At 42.8% G+C, this 16798-nt stretch overlaps 1 protein-coding gene across 1 annotated transcript; it reads left to right on the forward strand.

The window, feature by feature from the left end:
* The first annotated feature begins 1214 nt into the window (after window positions 1-1214).
* LOC110288190 (guanylate-binding protein 6-like) lies at window positions 1215-16430 on the forward strand. Its single transcript, XM_021154610.2, has 5 exons — window positions 1215-1319; window positions 3922-4129; window positions 5501-5628; window positions 15896-16005; window positions 16190-16430. Exons 2-5 carry the CDS (start codon window positions 3946-3948, stop codon window positions 16428-16430), a joined length of 663 nt encoding a protein of 220 aa, XP_021010269.2. The 5' UTR covers window positions 1215-1319; window positions 3922-3945.
* The last annotated feature ends 368 nt before the right edge of the window (window positions 16431-16798 follow it).

A 16798-nucleotide genomic window follows, 5' to 3' on the forward strand; every position in this document is an offset into this window, starting at 1 on the left:
GGTGAGCCAAGTGGATGCTGGGAATATGGTGCCTGTTGTCTTGGCAAATAGTCTGCAGGTTGCAGGTCTTGCTGTCATCTATGTGATGTCATTGTTTTGGGATGTTCTGATGCCAACACAGTCTCCAAGGGGCGCTCCCTTGTTTAATCCTTCAGGTGAAAACACAATGGCTAACTTGCAGCTCCCCTCTCACTTTGTGTTTCATCCTTTACAAATGCTGTTCAATTTCCCATCAGGGACAACGTTCAGATCCCAAACTGTCTGCCTCCCTAAGAGCTCAGAAAATAAAGCTTTCATTTTTAAGCTCCCATCTCTGAAGTGAGTTTTCTTAGTATCTACCTTGAACACAATTCCTACTTACTATTCTTTAATTACTTCTTAAAAAAAAAAACAGTTTTTAGATTGACTGCTGTGTTTTTTTAATAAAAAAAGAAGCCAGGGACATGAGTGGTGGAGGCGGGGTATGGTGAGGTGGTGGGGGTGCCTCAGAGGGCCAGTGCTGAAGCATCCCTTCCTCCTCCTGAGGTACCAGCCACACAGTTGTATAGTATAGAACAGAGTGTATTTAAGACCTGGAGAGGGGAGTTGAAGGGGTTGTAGATACAGAGAAAGAGGGACAGAGAGTGGGGGAGGAAGGAGAAGGAGGGAATGAGAAGAAAGAGGGTAAAAAAGTAAGAGAGGACTATTAGAGAGAAAGAGTGGAGGGGGGGATGGACAAGCAGTCCCTTTATTGTAAGACAGTCCCACCTGGCTGTTGCCAGGTAACTGCGGGGCAGCCCAGAAGAAATGGCAACAGTGATGGTTCCTGTTTTAGAAAACACATGGTTAAAACATTAAAGCTCTTTGATCAGGAAGCACCAGGGATTTCCCCTGAGAGAAGCACACTTGCAATCCTCCCAGATTGTGTATTTCCACTGATGGGGGCCTGGGTTTACTGTGCTTTATCTGTGCCAAGAAGGCTGGAAGAAACTGGAGATGGGTTCAAAGGAAAGAGAAAGTAAACACATTCCAGAGTGGAGGCCTGCTGTCCCTTGATTGCAACAGAGTATCTCGCTGACTTTTCTTTCAGCCAGGAATCTCTGACCTCCCTCCCAACCCCAGCCTTGGCTAAGTTACCATTGGCCTTATTCTACTTTACTTTCAGTTTTGTTTCTGCTGCAGCATGTGATTTCTTTCCATTGTGTGTGTGTGTGTGTGTGTGTGTGTGTGTGAGCTCACATAAAAAAGGAGCAAAGAGAGCAGGAGGGAGGAGAGCAGAAGTGAGCCTGAGGAGGCAGCAGCAGCTGAGAACTGCACTTGGACCTGTGCTGTGGGACCAGGTACATTTACTTTTCCTTTCTTTAAGGAGCAACTTAGTCAGGACCTCAGCTTGATTTCCAAGTCAAAGTGGCAACTGAGGGAAGGGAAGGGAGGCAGGTTCTGAGCTCTCTGGTCTGCAGGGGGCTGTGGCTGGCTTTAGGTCTAGGAGGTCAGTTTCTTTCCTCTGATTGAAGACAGCTACAAAGTGGCAGCCTGACACAGCTGGCTGCCCTGCTCTGTTGGAGAAGCTGTGGGAAGAGCCCTGGTCCTGCCTCAGCTGGGACCTCAGCAGCAGCTCCTTCCCTGGTTCACAGGCAACTGTAGTCAGAGGAAAGTCTTTCTGTGGAGGAACCTTGTGAGGAAAATTCAGCACAAGAGCTTGGCAAACCTCTATCAGGAAATAACTTAGTTCCTACCTCACTGACTTTGTATTAAGTGTAAGAAGATAGTCCAGTTCTCTCTTGATGTTTAGGTTGTATGAGATGTAGAGATCACGTAGTGCTATGTGCATTTTGTTTGGGCTGCTAGTCTTATCTCATACATGGGACTAAGCTGCAGAGAGCCTGGTTTCTGGAGTTAAGAGACGTCACCTCTATCTAACTTTTTAGGATTCTGCACATTCTCCTTCCTTGGCATAATGTCTTCATGCTCATCTGGCACTAAAGGCAGAGCAGGGAAAGCAGGTTATGTGTTGTCTGGTCTGCAGGGATTCATGGATAGCCTCAAGTCTATGAAGGTCTATAAAGAAGTCTGCAGTAGAATTTTATTCCTTTTTCTTGCTGAATAATATTCTATTGTGCATGCTATCAGACTGTGTTAATGTATGCATCTGTTGGTGATCTGTTAGTGGGAGACTGGGCTGTGTCCACATTGTGGGTATTGTAAATACAGCTGCCACGATCAATACAGCTCAAAGGTTCATCCAAGTCCTTGTTTTCTAGTTTGTTTGTGTTGTAATCAAAGAAGAGCTTTTAGGTCAAACATAACTATATATTTTCTCAGAAACCAGGACTGTTTCCCGTGAGGTAATATTCTGTGTTCTTAGCTGCAGAAGACTGACACCTGAGTTGTTTAAATTCCGGGTTATATGTATTTGTTTTTGCTTTGTCTGGTAGCTGTCCTTGTGTGGTAGCTGTCCTTGTGGGTATGAAGTGATGCTTTGTGGTTTGATTGGCACTTCCTCAATGTTTTTCAAAGCCCTGTTATAATGAACACTGGGTCTGAAGAATTGTTGAGCAACAAAACCAAGTAGCTCTTAAAATAACTTCATTTAAGCTTAAACTGCTAACATCAGCAAAACTAAGCAAACCATTTCAAAGAAATATGTGTGTTAACCCATAGCAACCCTCAGCCTCAGTGAGCTCTAAGAATCCAAATCACACATGATCATGTGACTCTAGACTCTTACACTAGGTCCTCCATCCTGGCAAAACAAAAATATTGTAATGAAATGTTTGTTCATTTTGCATCCATGTTTCCCTAATAAAGCCTGATTGCCATTCTGTCCTGGGAACAGAAACACTTCACCTTTCACCCTGGTACTTCCCAGTTTGTAATTACATCTTTTTCAAATACATTTACTTTTAAATTTTATAGTTTTCTCGTGCAAAGTGATTTCCAATATTGAGCACTATCCTCATAGTATGCTCATGGACATTTGTAAATCTCGGCAGAGATTTCAACCCAGTGCTTTTCTCAGTTTAGAACTGAGTTGTCTATGATGAAATGTATTACTACTTTGTTTAAAATAGTAACCCTTTATCACACATGTGATTTACTTCAGGTCGTCTTCACCCATTCTTGCATTGACTTTTTACAGTCTTTATAGAATGCTCTGGTACACAAAAGTCCTTAATCTTACAAAGTCTGTTTTTCTATTTCTTTGTTCATGTTGAGATTTTGTATTTATGTTCAAGAAATAATCCTACTTGAAACACAAGTTAGGTGAAAGTGAGATCAGGGTAGCCCCAGGTTAGCCTGTTGCAGTTAANCTCTGTGTTGCTTCTTGCAGACTGAACATTTGTCAGGTAGGGCAGAGGTAGGCAGTAAAAAGACAAACAAGGACTCTTGTAATTCCCACCCTTTATTCAGCTGCACATCTCAGTGTTTGTGTAATTCATGGGAATTGTTCACAGTTTCTACATATTTTCAGCCATTTNAANTCTATTCATGGAGATACCAACGGCCTNNAGCCCACCAGTCTGCCATTTTGCTGGGTTGTTATGTTTTGGAAACTTGCTTTTCTCATTAGCAGCATGGTTGGAATAATCTGTAACAAGTAAGTATTTTCGGGCTTTTGAGGTCACATATGAAAAGTGCACATTACAGAGATTATCATAGAGCATGTATTTGCCTTGAGGAAGGTCGCTATTGTTAGGCTTTTATTTCATTGAATTAAAACTTTGTACATGAGAGCAGCCCATGTGTTACCAAATCTTCTTTAGAACATTGAAGAATAATGAAGAAAGAGAAGGAGGCCACTGCAGACTCGAGGTTACACACTGCCATGGGAGGCTACCCCCTGCAAAGAGGAAATCTACAAAGGTCACCAACTGGTCTTAGCTGCTGAGCCATTGGGTGTCTGTGAGGCAGAGAATGACTTTACACTTTCTCCTATTATAGATTCATCTCCGTTGGCAGATTGCTATGACCCAACCACAAATGGCTCCCATTTGTCTTGTGGAAAACCACAATGAACAGCTGTCCGTGAACCAGGAAGCCATAGAAGTTCTGAACAAGATTTCTCAGCCAGTGGTAGTCGTGGCTATTGTTGGATTGTACCGTACAGGGAAGTCCTATTTGATGAACTGTCTGGCAGGACAGAATCACGGTGAGTGGCACGCTGGGTACCACCCAAAGGTTTGACTGTCTCTGTCACATTTCCTTAATTCTTATTCCCAATTATAACATTGGACAGCAGAACTCCTTTTTAGCAAAACCACCCTCTCCTGCTAAATTCAATCCCTTCTTTTATGCTCCCCAATAATCTCTCCTGTGCTCTTCCCTTCCATTCTGTTAAAGAAAATCTCCCTTCTGAGTGCTCATGATGAGAACTTTTCTGATGCCTAGAACAATGGGATCCTGCGCCCCAGTTCTTTGTCTTTGAATACTTAAGAGTTTAAAAATCTCTGATAGGTAGAGATGGAGAGTTGGTTCAGTGGCTAAGAGCACTGGTTGCTCAGGCAGGCAAGGTTTGGGTCTGCACACCCACAGGGTGACTTATATTTTTTGAAAGTCCAACCTGAAAGAAACTGATGCTCATTTTTTGGCTACAATAGGCACCAGGCATGCTCACAGTATACTCATATATATACTAGCAAAATTCTCATATTCATTAAATGAAATAAGTAAATTCATGAATAGTTTACATAGAAATAAATGTCTTGAATAAACTTCAAAAAGGACTTTATACAATTTTATAGCAGCACACTTCTGTCTTTAATCATTCTGGGTGCAAAAACTATCGAAACCATTTCCTTTTTTTTTTTTTTTTTTTTTTTTTAGAAGTCTTGTTGGTGGGCCTGGCTCTAGCCATGGGGTCCTAGTGGCTCTTAAACNANAGGNAACCCNCCNATGNTTGTCTCCTGCATATAGGGATTGCAGGTGTGTACAACCATGGCTGCTCCAAATACTCTGTGCAGTTGCCAGAGAGCTCCATGATTTCTGCCTTGTGGGTGCCTCTTTATTTCCTTCTGGAGCCCCTGTGTGGCTTCATTCTCTGATTAAATGCTTCTTATAGCTTGGAATCTATCATTTATAAAGGAAAGCCTTATTGAGGGGAGATGGGGCTTCATTTCAAGGGCTGAGGTACAACACTCCCTCCATTCTGCTACTACAGCCAGTCTTCACAGGCATAGCCCCCTCTTTGTACTTTTTCAAGGCTGTGACCAAAAAACTCAAGAGGAAACCTTAATGAGGAGGCACTTATCCTGACTTATTTTACTACATAGTTCTTGGTTCATTGATATTGGAACTGGCTTCACAGAAGAGGCAGGCAGAAACTGAGGAAGGAAATGGAAACTGAGTTATAACCTTCAAAATCCCTTCTCTAGTTACCTGCATCCTCCACTGGGCTTCAAGTCCTAAAACCTTCAGAATCCCTCACAATAATGCTGGCAGCTGGGCACTGAGGGTTTAGCACACAAGGCTGCCTGTGCAGGACACTCACATCCTGACCTTCCTCCTCCTCTCTTCCCTTCAGGCTTCCCTCTGGGCTCCACCGTGCAGTCTCAGACCAAGGGCATCTGGATGTGGTGCATGCCACACCCCACCAAGCCAGAGCACACCCTGGTCCTCCTGGACACCGAGGGCCTGGGGGATGTGGAAAAGGTAGGATGAGGCTAGGGCTGGCCATTCTATGCCCTTGTTATCTAACTCTGATCTGTGTGTGAATTATGACTGAACTGCAACCAGTGAGATAAAGAGTGCTCTACTTAGACTTCACTCTCAGATAAAGTGACATGTATCTTAATAGGCAAAACATGCTTTTATGTCTTGCTATTTGGTTGAATGATTAGATTCTGTTTAATAGAAGTTTATTCAACAATTAAAATTGCTGGGTTTAAGGCATAGTAGTTAGTTAGATTTTAGTGAACAGAATAAAGGTTCTTCCTTCCAAAAAAGTTCCTAGATTCTCTAAGAATCCCATGTGGGTTTACTCTGATATAGTCCAGGAACTGGAAAGAATCAGTAGGGAGAGAGGCAAGAACTATCAGGGGCCAGCCTCTTATCTGTCAGTCTACAGAGGGAAAGCTGTGGCTGGAACTTGTGACCTGGTCTGTGTTGGGTCAAGGATGCTGGATCTCCATCCCTGTTGCCTCTCTATTCCTGGAAGTCTTTTCTGGAAGCCTTTGTCATTCAAAGTGCTGCCTTGTGAGTATTGCTAGAAGAACAAGGCCTTCTGTTCTGAAAGGTGACCCAGGCAGCACAGTGTCACTTCTACTAGGAGCAGTGATGTGTAAGGACAATTTGCTGAGAAGGTGGGTGGCATCTGCTCATCTCAGTGGGTGAAGAATGGCTTCTGACCTGTCTTCTGAGATGCCAAGGGTACATTTTGGGGATGGGGTTAAGGAATTATATTTTTATTTTTGAAAGATATATTTTTGTTAGTTTTCTTATGTGTAGTGTGTGTTTCTGCATGTGAGTACAGGCATCCTTGGGGGTCAGAGGCCACAGCTAGAGTTACAGAAAGTTAGAAGCTACCTGACATGGATGTCGAGAACCACACTCCAGTCCTTTGGAAGAACAGCAAGTATTCTTACCATTCAGACATCTGAACAACCCTCAGATTTACATTTTTTAAGAAAATGGTAAAACTTATCAATAGTCCATAGGGAGGGCATGCTGGGAATTCTTATTTATTTATTTATTTGGCTATTTTATTTATTTACATTTCAAAGTAATGTAAATTCCCAGTTTTCCCTCCCCAAATACCCTATCTTCTTGCCCTCCCCCTGCTTCTATGAGGGTGCTCTCCCACCCACTTTCACCTCAGTGCCCTGGCATTCCTCCAGGCTGAGTTATCATTGAGGCTTCACTGGACCACGGGCCTCTCCTCCCATTGATGTCAGGAAAGGCCATCTTCTGCTGCATATGCGGCTGGAGCCACAGGGACTTCCATGTGTACCCTTTGGTTTGTGGTTTAATTCTTGAGAGCTGCAAAAGAACCACAACCACCACCACCACCATGAACAACAACAACAACAACAACAACAACAAACTTACAGGATAAAAGCCTTGTGTTGTGTTGATTGGTTATTTTGTTTTCTGGCAAGAAGCTTTTAGTCAGGTTCTGCCCACTTGTCTAATTTTGATTTTGTTTCTCATACTTTTTGTGCCATAGCTAACATTGCTGTTATGCATAGTAATGACTAGAAACCCAATTTTTATTCTAAGTGTTTCATGCTTTCTGTTAATTTTATTATGTAACTGAATAGATTTTTGTCCAGAATCTTCTGAAGTGCTGCCCTTCTCTGGACACTGGGAACCAGCACTGTGTTATTTCTGTTCAACGTTATTAGTTTTGTATGTGAGTTGGATCTTGTGGCATTTGTCTTTCTGTGCTGGTCATTTTATTTTTCTAGATGCATGCTATACTCATTCACACATTTCCAACACAGGATTCCTTCCTTCCTTTCTTCCTGTCTGTTTGTCCTTCGTTCCTTCGTTCCTTCGTTCGTTCGTTCCTTCCTTCCTTCCTTTTTTCCTTCCTTCCTTCCTTTTTTCCTTCCTTCTTTCCTTCCTTCCTTCTTTTTTCCTTTCTATCTGTCTATCCTTCCTTCTTTTCTTGCTTCATGTCTTTCTGTCCTTACCTTCTTTCATCCCTTCCGGCCTACCTCTCCATCCTTCCTTTCATTTTTCCTTCCTTCCTTCCTTCTTTTTTCCTTTCTATCTGTCTATCCTTCCTTCTTTTCCTAACTCATGTCTTTCTGTCCTTACCTTCTTTCATCCCTTCCTGCCTATCTCTCCTTCCTTCCTGCCTATCTCTCCTTCCTTCCTGCCTATCTCTCCTTCCTTCCTTCCTTCTTTCCTTCCTTCCTTCCTTCCTTCCTTCCTTCCTTCCTTCCTTCCTTCCTTCCTTCCTCCCTCCCTCCCTCCCTCCCTCCCTCCCTCCCTCCCTCCCTTCCTTCCTTCTTTCTTATTCTGTGTCAGAATCCATTGGACATGTTCTATGCTTTCTTTGTCCACATCTACTTAATGATGAGTCCATGCCTTGGCTATTGAGTGTGATGCTGTTCTGTTGGGAATGGGGAGAGGGGAGGAGCAAGAGGGAGAGGCAAGATATTAAGAGGGAGAGAGGCAAGAGAGAGAAGATTGTTAAAGCAGCCCCTTTTATAGTACAGCAGGCCTTCCTTGCTGTTGCAGGTAACTGGAAAGGAGCATACCTGGCTGTTGCCAGGTAAATGTGTTAGATCTAGTGGGGAACCCCCCACCCAATTTCTGATTGGTGTGCACCCAAAAAATCACGAAGGACCAACTTTTGATGTAATTACATGAGGACGTTTAATTACGGAGCTCCGGACCGACATGCATCCCACACAGGAGATAACGGATATCGGCCCCAAGGCTGGAAAGCTAGGGGTTTTTATGGGTAAGGGGCTTAGGGGTGTGGAATTCAGCATAGCAACCTTCTATTGGTTTTTTCAAACATTAACAGAAAGGTTACAAAGATCAGGACTTTGTTCCTGTGGGCTGGGGGCTTATCTTTGTTCACATAGCAACCAGTTGATGCATGACTTTACCTGGCATCAAGGGGCAGTAGACAGAGGGGAGGTTCCGACCAGATGGTGTTGACTCAGATAATATAGCCCCGCTGGTCCTTGCATACCTTTTCATCTTTACAGTCAAGATGTTCTTAGGAATGCCTTAACAACAGCCCTGCCCTGGCATGCCTGGGGGCTGTTCTGCTTTGTTCTCAGTCCCAGGCCGGGGTAGAGGGCTCCTAAACAACTCACACGTTACAATATTTCATCTTCCTTCAACTGTGGGGTGGAGTTAGACAGCATGCTAACACAAGTAGCATATTTATAAGTACTTAGAAACCATTTGTCAAGCAACAATCATATTTTTAACATCATCCTTCCTTAGCCTTCATGTCTACTTCCCTTGTCAGTGTCTAGTTTGAACCTGTGCATGTCTTGTGCTTGCTGTCACAGTCTCTAGGAGCTCCCATGTGTCTCAGTACTTAAGCATGCCTTATCACTTGCTTTATTGCATGTGGACATTTTAACTGTCATAGGATGAAGTCCCAAAGCACTAATAACTCACGGTTCCATGGTGGATCTCTTTTTTCTCCCATTTATTTATTCACTTTACATCCCGATTGCATCATCTTCCACCCTCTACCCCCCCAGCCCCACCCTCCAAACCCTTACTCATTCTGCACTCCCTTTCTTGCCAGAGAAAGGGAGCCCCCTCCTCACCAGGCACCACCCCACCCTATCACATCAAGTCCTGTCAGGTCTAAACACATCCTTTCCTAGTGAGGGCCAACCAGGCAGTCAAGCTAGGAAAACGGTATCCAAAGGAAGACAATAGTTAGAAACAGCACCTGTTCCAGTTGTTAAGGGACCACATGAAGACTAAGCTGCACATCTGCTCCAAATGTGTAGGGGCCCTAGGTCCAGTCCCTGCATGCTCTTTGGTTGATGGTTCAGCCTCTGTGAGCCACCATAGGCATAGCTTAGTTGACCCTGTAGGTCTTCATCTGGTATTCTTGACCACTCAAACTCCCTCAGTCATAATCCCTGACTCTTCAACAAAACTCACTAAGCTCTGCTTCATGTTTTGATATGAGTCTCTACATCTGTTTTCATTGGCTGCTGGGTGAAGCCTCTCAGATGACAATTAGCCTAGGCTCCAGTCTGCAAGCATAGTAGAATATAGTGCCAAGAGTTTACTGTCTCCCTTAGGGTAGGTCTCAAGATGGGCCAGTCATTGGTTAGTTATTCCTTCAATCTCTGCTACATCTTTATACCTGCAAATCTTGAAGACAGGACATAGTTTGGGTTGGCATTCCCTCCTGCCACTAGAAGTGCTGCCTGCCTACATGAGGTAGCCATTTCAGGCTCTATATCCCTCCCTGCTAGGAGTCTCAGCTAGGGTCACCCCTGTATCCTCCTAGGAATCTCCCTTATCTTGTGTCCAGCTTGTCCAAGAAATGCTTCTCCCTAAGTTTTACCTTCACTTTCTCCCACCCCTCTTATCCCCCACACCCAATCCCCTACAACTGAACTGCTGCGCACCTGATCCCCCACACCTGATCCCCACATATGATTTTCACACCTGATTCCCCAACCCTGTTCTTCCCATCCCCATCCCCTTTCCCACCCAGTTCCCTCTCTCCATCTACGTCTGATTTCTAATTTATGTCTCCTTCTGAGTGAGAGTCAAGCATCCTGCCCTGGGCCCTCCTTATTACTTAGCTTCTTTGGGTCTGTGGATTATAGCATGGGTATCCTGTACTTTATGGCTAGTATCTACTTATAAGTGAACACATAGCATGGGTATCTTTCTGGATCTGGGTTACTTCACTCAGGATGACATTTTCTGACAAGTCCTAGGTAAAATATTAATATCCAGATGAAATGTTAAGGCCTAGGTAAAAAGGTTAAGGTCTAGGTAACATTAACCTGGCTAGCTTGCCATTATCAGGAAACATGTTTATTTTTCTGCTGTTTCTAGGAAACTTTCTAATGCCAAGTTGATTATATATTCTGTGCCTTTGGAAACCAATCATGATAGAAATCAGTAGAACTGCTTTGTATAGTTACCTACAATAAACTTGGACCTGAACCAAGCACCCAGCAGCATTTCCTGCACTAGTGTATAAGCTTCTATGATACAAGCCTCCCCTGGGATAGATACCAACCTAGGAGAGATGTCTGCACCAATATCAGAAACTATTTGGAATAAGACTTCCGTTTTGTGTAATGGCTTAGAAAATTTTAGTTCCCAAGACCTCCCTGAGAATTGAAAACCTACTTGGCAGAAAGAGTCATATACTTGGGTAACTGACTGTGGGGTATGGGGATGTAGGGGGATAGGGGGTAGGAAAAGAGCCCATGTCTGGCCAGAGTTCCTCATATGCTCTGGACACGCAGACACGGGGGGGGGGGGCTGCCGGACGCTTTCCACTTAGCCCTGGATAGGCATCTAAGCCACTGACTCTACATAGCAGGGGGTGGACAAGGGGCAGTCCCCAGTACCAGGGGCCCCGGGGCGACACCCTTGTACCTGGAATTATGGGACAGAGGGCAGAGGGAGAGAGGTTCCCACTCACGTGAGAGTCCTTATTCTGGTCCATGGCTGGACCACAGGAAGGCCTTCTGACCAGAGATTAGAAAAAGCTCATTAGGAGAAAGCCTATCCCATCGTCCAAGCACAGCAGGCCTTGATGAACAGAGACAGTCTATAGTTTTAGAGCTTTAAAGGCAGGGGAAAGAGAGAAGGTAAAAGCGAGAGATAGAATGGCCATTACCAAGAGGAGAAAAGGGAGAATGGGAGAGAGAGAAGGAAGGTTAGAGACTAAGAGGTTAGAGAGAGGTGAAAAACTTAGGGAGTAAGAGAGAGAAAGAGAGTAAGAGAGAGTAAGGAAAGTAAAAGCTTCAGAGAGTAAGAGGGAGAGAAGAGTAAGAGAGTGAAAGGAGAGCATGAGGTGCAGTCAAACAGCCCCTCTTATAGTGGGCTGATATCTTACTGTTGTTAGGTGACTGTGAGGAGCTAGCCTGAAGGTCAGAAGCTTGGGACATTGTCTACATGACTACTAGCCACATGCTTCTCTTGTGGGGACTGTGAGGGTGGTAACTTCAACAGGAGCCAGGGTTCCAGGAGACATGAGGAAACGGCTTCCATCCCATGTAGGTGAATTATCACCATTGGGTTTCTCCTGGGTTCACAACCTCAGCTCGACTGGAGACCAGACTGTCTTTGCATAGCCCACTACCCCACAACTGACATCCTGGTAGGCAAGTTAAGACACGAATGTGAGGCAAGACAAGTCGAATCCTGGTATACAAGTTAGGAAATGAATATTAGAGAGGGCAAGTCCGTTGCCACAGCTGAATACCCCATCCAATGGAAGCAGGATACGTGTACAATAAAGACTTGTGCCTAAGGAAATCACACTGTCCCTAAATCCTGATTGGTGAACTAACCTGTCACAGGTGTAACTAGATCATGAGCTTATAAAGCTCTTTAGGACCTTAACTCTGGGTCATGGTTCACTTCCTGGATCTGGACCAAGGCCTGGTTGCACAGTCCCAGGGCATATGCCCAGGAAGGATATAGCTTAGTCTCGAGGTAGAACTATTCCCAGTTTTCTGAGCAACCAACATATTGATTTCTGAAATGGTTGTGCATTTTTCTATTCCCACCAGCAATGGAGGAGTGTTCCCCTTGCTACATGTCCTCACCAGCATGTACTGTCCCTTGTGTTTTTGATCTTCACCATACTGACAGGTGTAAGATGGAATCTCAGTCATTTGATTTGCATTTCTTCATGACTGAGGACACTAGACATTTCTTTAAGTGTTTATTGGAGATTAGAGATTCCTCTGTTGAGAATTCTCTGTTTAGATCTGTACTTCATTTTTAGATTAGGTTATTTAGTTTGCTCATGTTTAATTTCTTGAGTTTTTCATTTATTTTGAACATTATCCCTCTGTCAGATATAGGGATGGTGAAGGTCTTTTCCCATTCTGTAGGTTGACATTTTGTCCTACTGATGGTGTCCTTTGCTTTGCAGAAGCTTTTGAAATTCATGAGGTCACATTTATTGATTGTTGGCCTTAGTGCCTGAGCTGTGGGTATTCTATTTAGGAAGTTGTCTCCTGAATCAGTTTGTTCAAGGATATTCCCTACTTTCTCTTCTATTAGATTTAGTATATCCAGTTTTATGTGCAGGTCTTGGACCCATTTGGACTTGAGTTTTGTACACTATTTTCATTCTTCTAAATACACCATTTGTTGAAGATGCTTTCCTTTTTTCCATTGTATGGTTTTGGTTTCCTTGTAAAAAACCAAGTGTCTCTAAGTATGTGGATCTATCTCTGGGTCTTTGATTCTATTCCACTGATCAATCTGTTTTTATGACAATACCATGTGGTTTTTATTACTATTGCTCTATAATGATAGCAATGGCTTGAAATCAGGAATGCTGATACCTCCATAAGTTCTTTTATTATACAGAGCTGTTTTTGCTATCTTTAGTTTTTTTTTTTTTCAAATGAATTTGAGAATTTCTCTTTAAAGGTTTGGAAAGAATTGTGTTGGAATTTTGATGAGAACTGCATTAAATCTGTAGATTGCTTTTCAGAGAATGTCCATTTTCACTTGCTTAATCCTATCGATCCATGAGTAGGAGAGATCTTTCTATCTTCTGATACCTTCTACAGTTTCTTTCTTCAAAGGGTTGGCATTTGTGCCATACAAGTCTTTCACTTGCTTGGTTAGTGTTACACCAAGATATTTTATATTACCTAAGACTATTGTAAAAGGTAGTATTTTCCTGTTTCTTTTCTCAGTCTGTCATTTGTATTTAGGAGGCCTACTGACATATTGTAGTTAACCTTGTCCTTATCCACTTCACTGAAAGTGCTTATCAGCTGTCTAGGTTCCCTCATGGAATTTTTAGAGCCACTCATGTATATTATCATATCATCTACAAATAATGGTGTTTTGCCATCTCCCTTTTCAATTTGTATCCCCTTGATCGCCTTTAATTTTCTTGTTGATCTAGGTAGAACTCCAGGTACTATAGTAGACAGCCTTGTCTTGTTACTTATTTTAGTAGAATTGCTTTAACTTTGTCTCCATTTAATTTGATGTTGGTTATTGGCTTGCTGTATATTATTTTTAGGTATGGAAATTTTAACCCTGATATCTCCAAGACTTTTATCATGAAGTGATGTTGGATTTTGTCAAAGGCTATTTCCAACAACTAATGATGTGATAGTATCATTTTTTTAAATTTCAGTTTGTTTATTATGTTGTATTACATTGATGGATTTTTGTATGTTGAGACATCCCTGTATCTCTGGGATGAAACCTACTTGATCATGGTGGATGATAATTTTGATGTGTTCTTGGGTTTGGTTTGTGAGTATTTTATTGATTATTTTTGCACCAATGTTTTTAAGGGAAATTGGTCTAATTCTTACTTTGGTGAGTGTTTCTGTGGATTTAGGTATCATGGTGACATTGATCGTATAGAATGAGTTTAGCAATGTTCCATCTGTTTTCATTTTGTGGAAGTTTGAGGAGTGTATGTATTAGTTTATATTTGAGAGTTTGGTAGAATTCTGCACTAAAACCATCTGGCCCATTGATGAATCAGTTTCTACAATTTTATCTTCTATATCCTGAGATTTCCTCTTCCATGTCTTGTATTCTCTTGGTGATGTTTGCATCTGTTGTTGCTGTTCTCGTCCCTAGGTTTTCCATCTCCAGGATTCCCTCAGTTTGTGTTTCCTTTGTTGCTTCTATTTCCATTTCCAGGTCTTGAACAGTTTTTATCCATTTCCTGTTTGATTGTATTTCTTTGTATTTCTTTACGGGATTTATTCATTTCCTCTTAAAAAGCCTCTATCATCTTTATAAGATTGGGTTTGCAGTAATTTTCTTGTGTTTTGGCAGTGTTAGGATATCCAGTGCTTGCTCTGGTAAGGTAGCTCAGTCCTGGTGGTACCATATTGCTCTGGCTCTTTCTGGTTGTGTTCTTATGCTGTCCTTTAGCCATCTGGTTTTCCTGGCATTTGCTGGATGATCCTGCTGCTGACAGGACTCCCAAGGGAGGCAGGTAGAGACTTCAGACTGACAGAGGATCTTAGGGAACAGCAAGCAGCTCACCTTTGCTGACTGTGTCCCAGGTGGACACCAGAGGGGCTCACCTTTTATGTGCTCCTTGGCCATTTGTGTCTCATCATTTGAGAACATGTCTATGTTTAGTTCTATTACAAATTTTAAATTGGGCCATTTATTTTCACTTATTTTCTTGATATTCAGTTTTTTATTGGATATTTTCTTTAATTTCACTTCACATGATATCCCCTTTCCTGGTTCTCCCTCAATGGAAACTCCCTCTCATCCCCCACCATACCCCTGATTCTAAGAGTGTACTCCCTCAACCAACCTCACACTACTGCCTCCCCACCCTCGAATTATCCTACACTGGGGCTTTGAGCCTTCACAGGAACAAGGACCTCTTCTCCCACTGATGCAAGATAAAGCAATCATCTGGTACATATGTGGCCACAGCCATGGGTCCCTTCATGTTTGGTTCTTTAGTCCCTGTGAACTGAAGGCTCTGGTTGGTTGATAATGTAGTTCTTCGTATGGGGATACACACTCATTCAGCTCCTTCAGTCCTTTTTCTAAACCCTTCATTGTGGACCCTGTACTCAGACCTGTGTTCGGCTGAGAGCTTCTACCTCTGTGTTTGTCAGGCTCTGGCAGTGGTCTAAGGAGACAGTTATATCAGGCTTAGAAGGGGTAATACAATACTTATGGGAGCAAACAGGGAGACATGGTATGAAACAGAGACTGAAGGAAAGGTTATTCAGAGGCTGCCCCACCTGGGGATCAATCCCATATACTGTTACCAAACACAGACATTATTATGGTTTCCAAGAAGTACATGCTGTTAGGTTTTGGTTTGTTTGTTTGTTTGTTTAATGTTTTGTATATATTCTGGATACTAACCATCTATTAGACCTATAAGTTTTAAAGACCTTCTTAATCACAAAGCACTATTTATTATTTGTTGTTTTTAGAGTCTGTGTGATCTGTATCCTGTTAAGAAAGTCTTCCTGTGCAAATGAGTTCAAGTTTATTCTCCCCTCCTCTTGCTTATGAAATTCAGGGTGCCTGACCATACATTGAGGTCTGTGCCTCACTTTAAGTTTTTGTTGTATGCTGGGTGATATAGATTCCACTAAGTTTCTCAGGCTGACCTTACATTAGTCCTTTAACCAAGAGGAGGGTTTTTGTTCCTCCTTCATTGGTCCCCAGAGTACCTTGAGTAACAAGACCACAGGACCAACCCAAGTCTCTTCTGAGGAATGTTCTGCTCAGCCCTCTTCCTTCACATATCTTCCAGGGTAATCCTAAAAACGACTCATGGATCTTCGCCCTAAGTGTGCTTCTGAGCAGCACCTTCGTCTACAACAGCATGTGCACCATCAACCACCAGGCCCTGGAGCAGCTGCAGTATCCTTCTGGGATCTGAGCTACTAATTTCATTAAGTGCTCTGGAATGAATATGGACTCACTGCCCTGCACTGTCACTATGTGGCTTTTGATGGGGCAGAGCAGAGTGTTTAAGATGATTTGTTTTAATAAGAGAATCATGAGAGTATGTGCATGAAGTCCCTTTTCCTTAGCCAAGTGCCAGTTATGTCACAGAACTCACAGAGCTGATCAGAGTAAAGTCTTCTCCAAATCCCAATGGAATAAAGAATTCCACAGAATTTGTGAGTTTCTTTCCAGACTTTGTCTGGATTGTTCGGGATTTCATGCTGGAGCTGAAGTTAAATGGGGAAGACATCACAAGTGATGACTACCTGGAGAATGCCCTGAAGCTGATCCCAGGTACAGGGAAGGCTAGAGTGGGATGGCTGGGGAGAGAGGGCTAGGGTTGGAAGGCTGTGTGGGGGGGGGTGCCATCTGCTGAGTGGCTCCCATCCTCTGTGGAGTCCTTTGTATTCCCAATGGGATGAAGGTCTGCAGAAGTCCTGATAAGTCATTGACTGATAGTATTTGGTAAGTGGTTTTTAATTTCATTTGGAAAGAGTAGAGCCTAGAGCACAGTTTGTACTTTAGCATGTAGAATCAATGCACCTAATCGTTCTGAAGTCCAGATGTGTGTATTGCCTGTATTTGTGTCTACCTTGCTTTAAAAATTGTTGATTTCCTAATTATTATTCATAAAGTCATTGTATGTAGCCCACCTTAAAATATATTTCAGAGATATACATCATTCTCCTTATGGGGGAACATAGGT

The sequence above is a fragment of the Mus caroli genome, unplaced genomic scaffold, assembly GCF_900094665.2.
Source record: "Mus caroli unplaced genomic scaffold, CAROLI_EIJ_v1.1 scaffold_17817_1, whole genome shotgun sequence".
Lineage (NCBI taxonomy): Eukaryota > Metazoa > Chordata > Mammalia > Rodentia > Muridae > Mus > Mus caroli.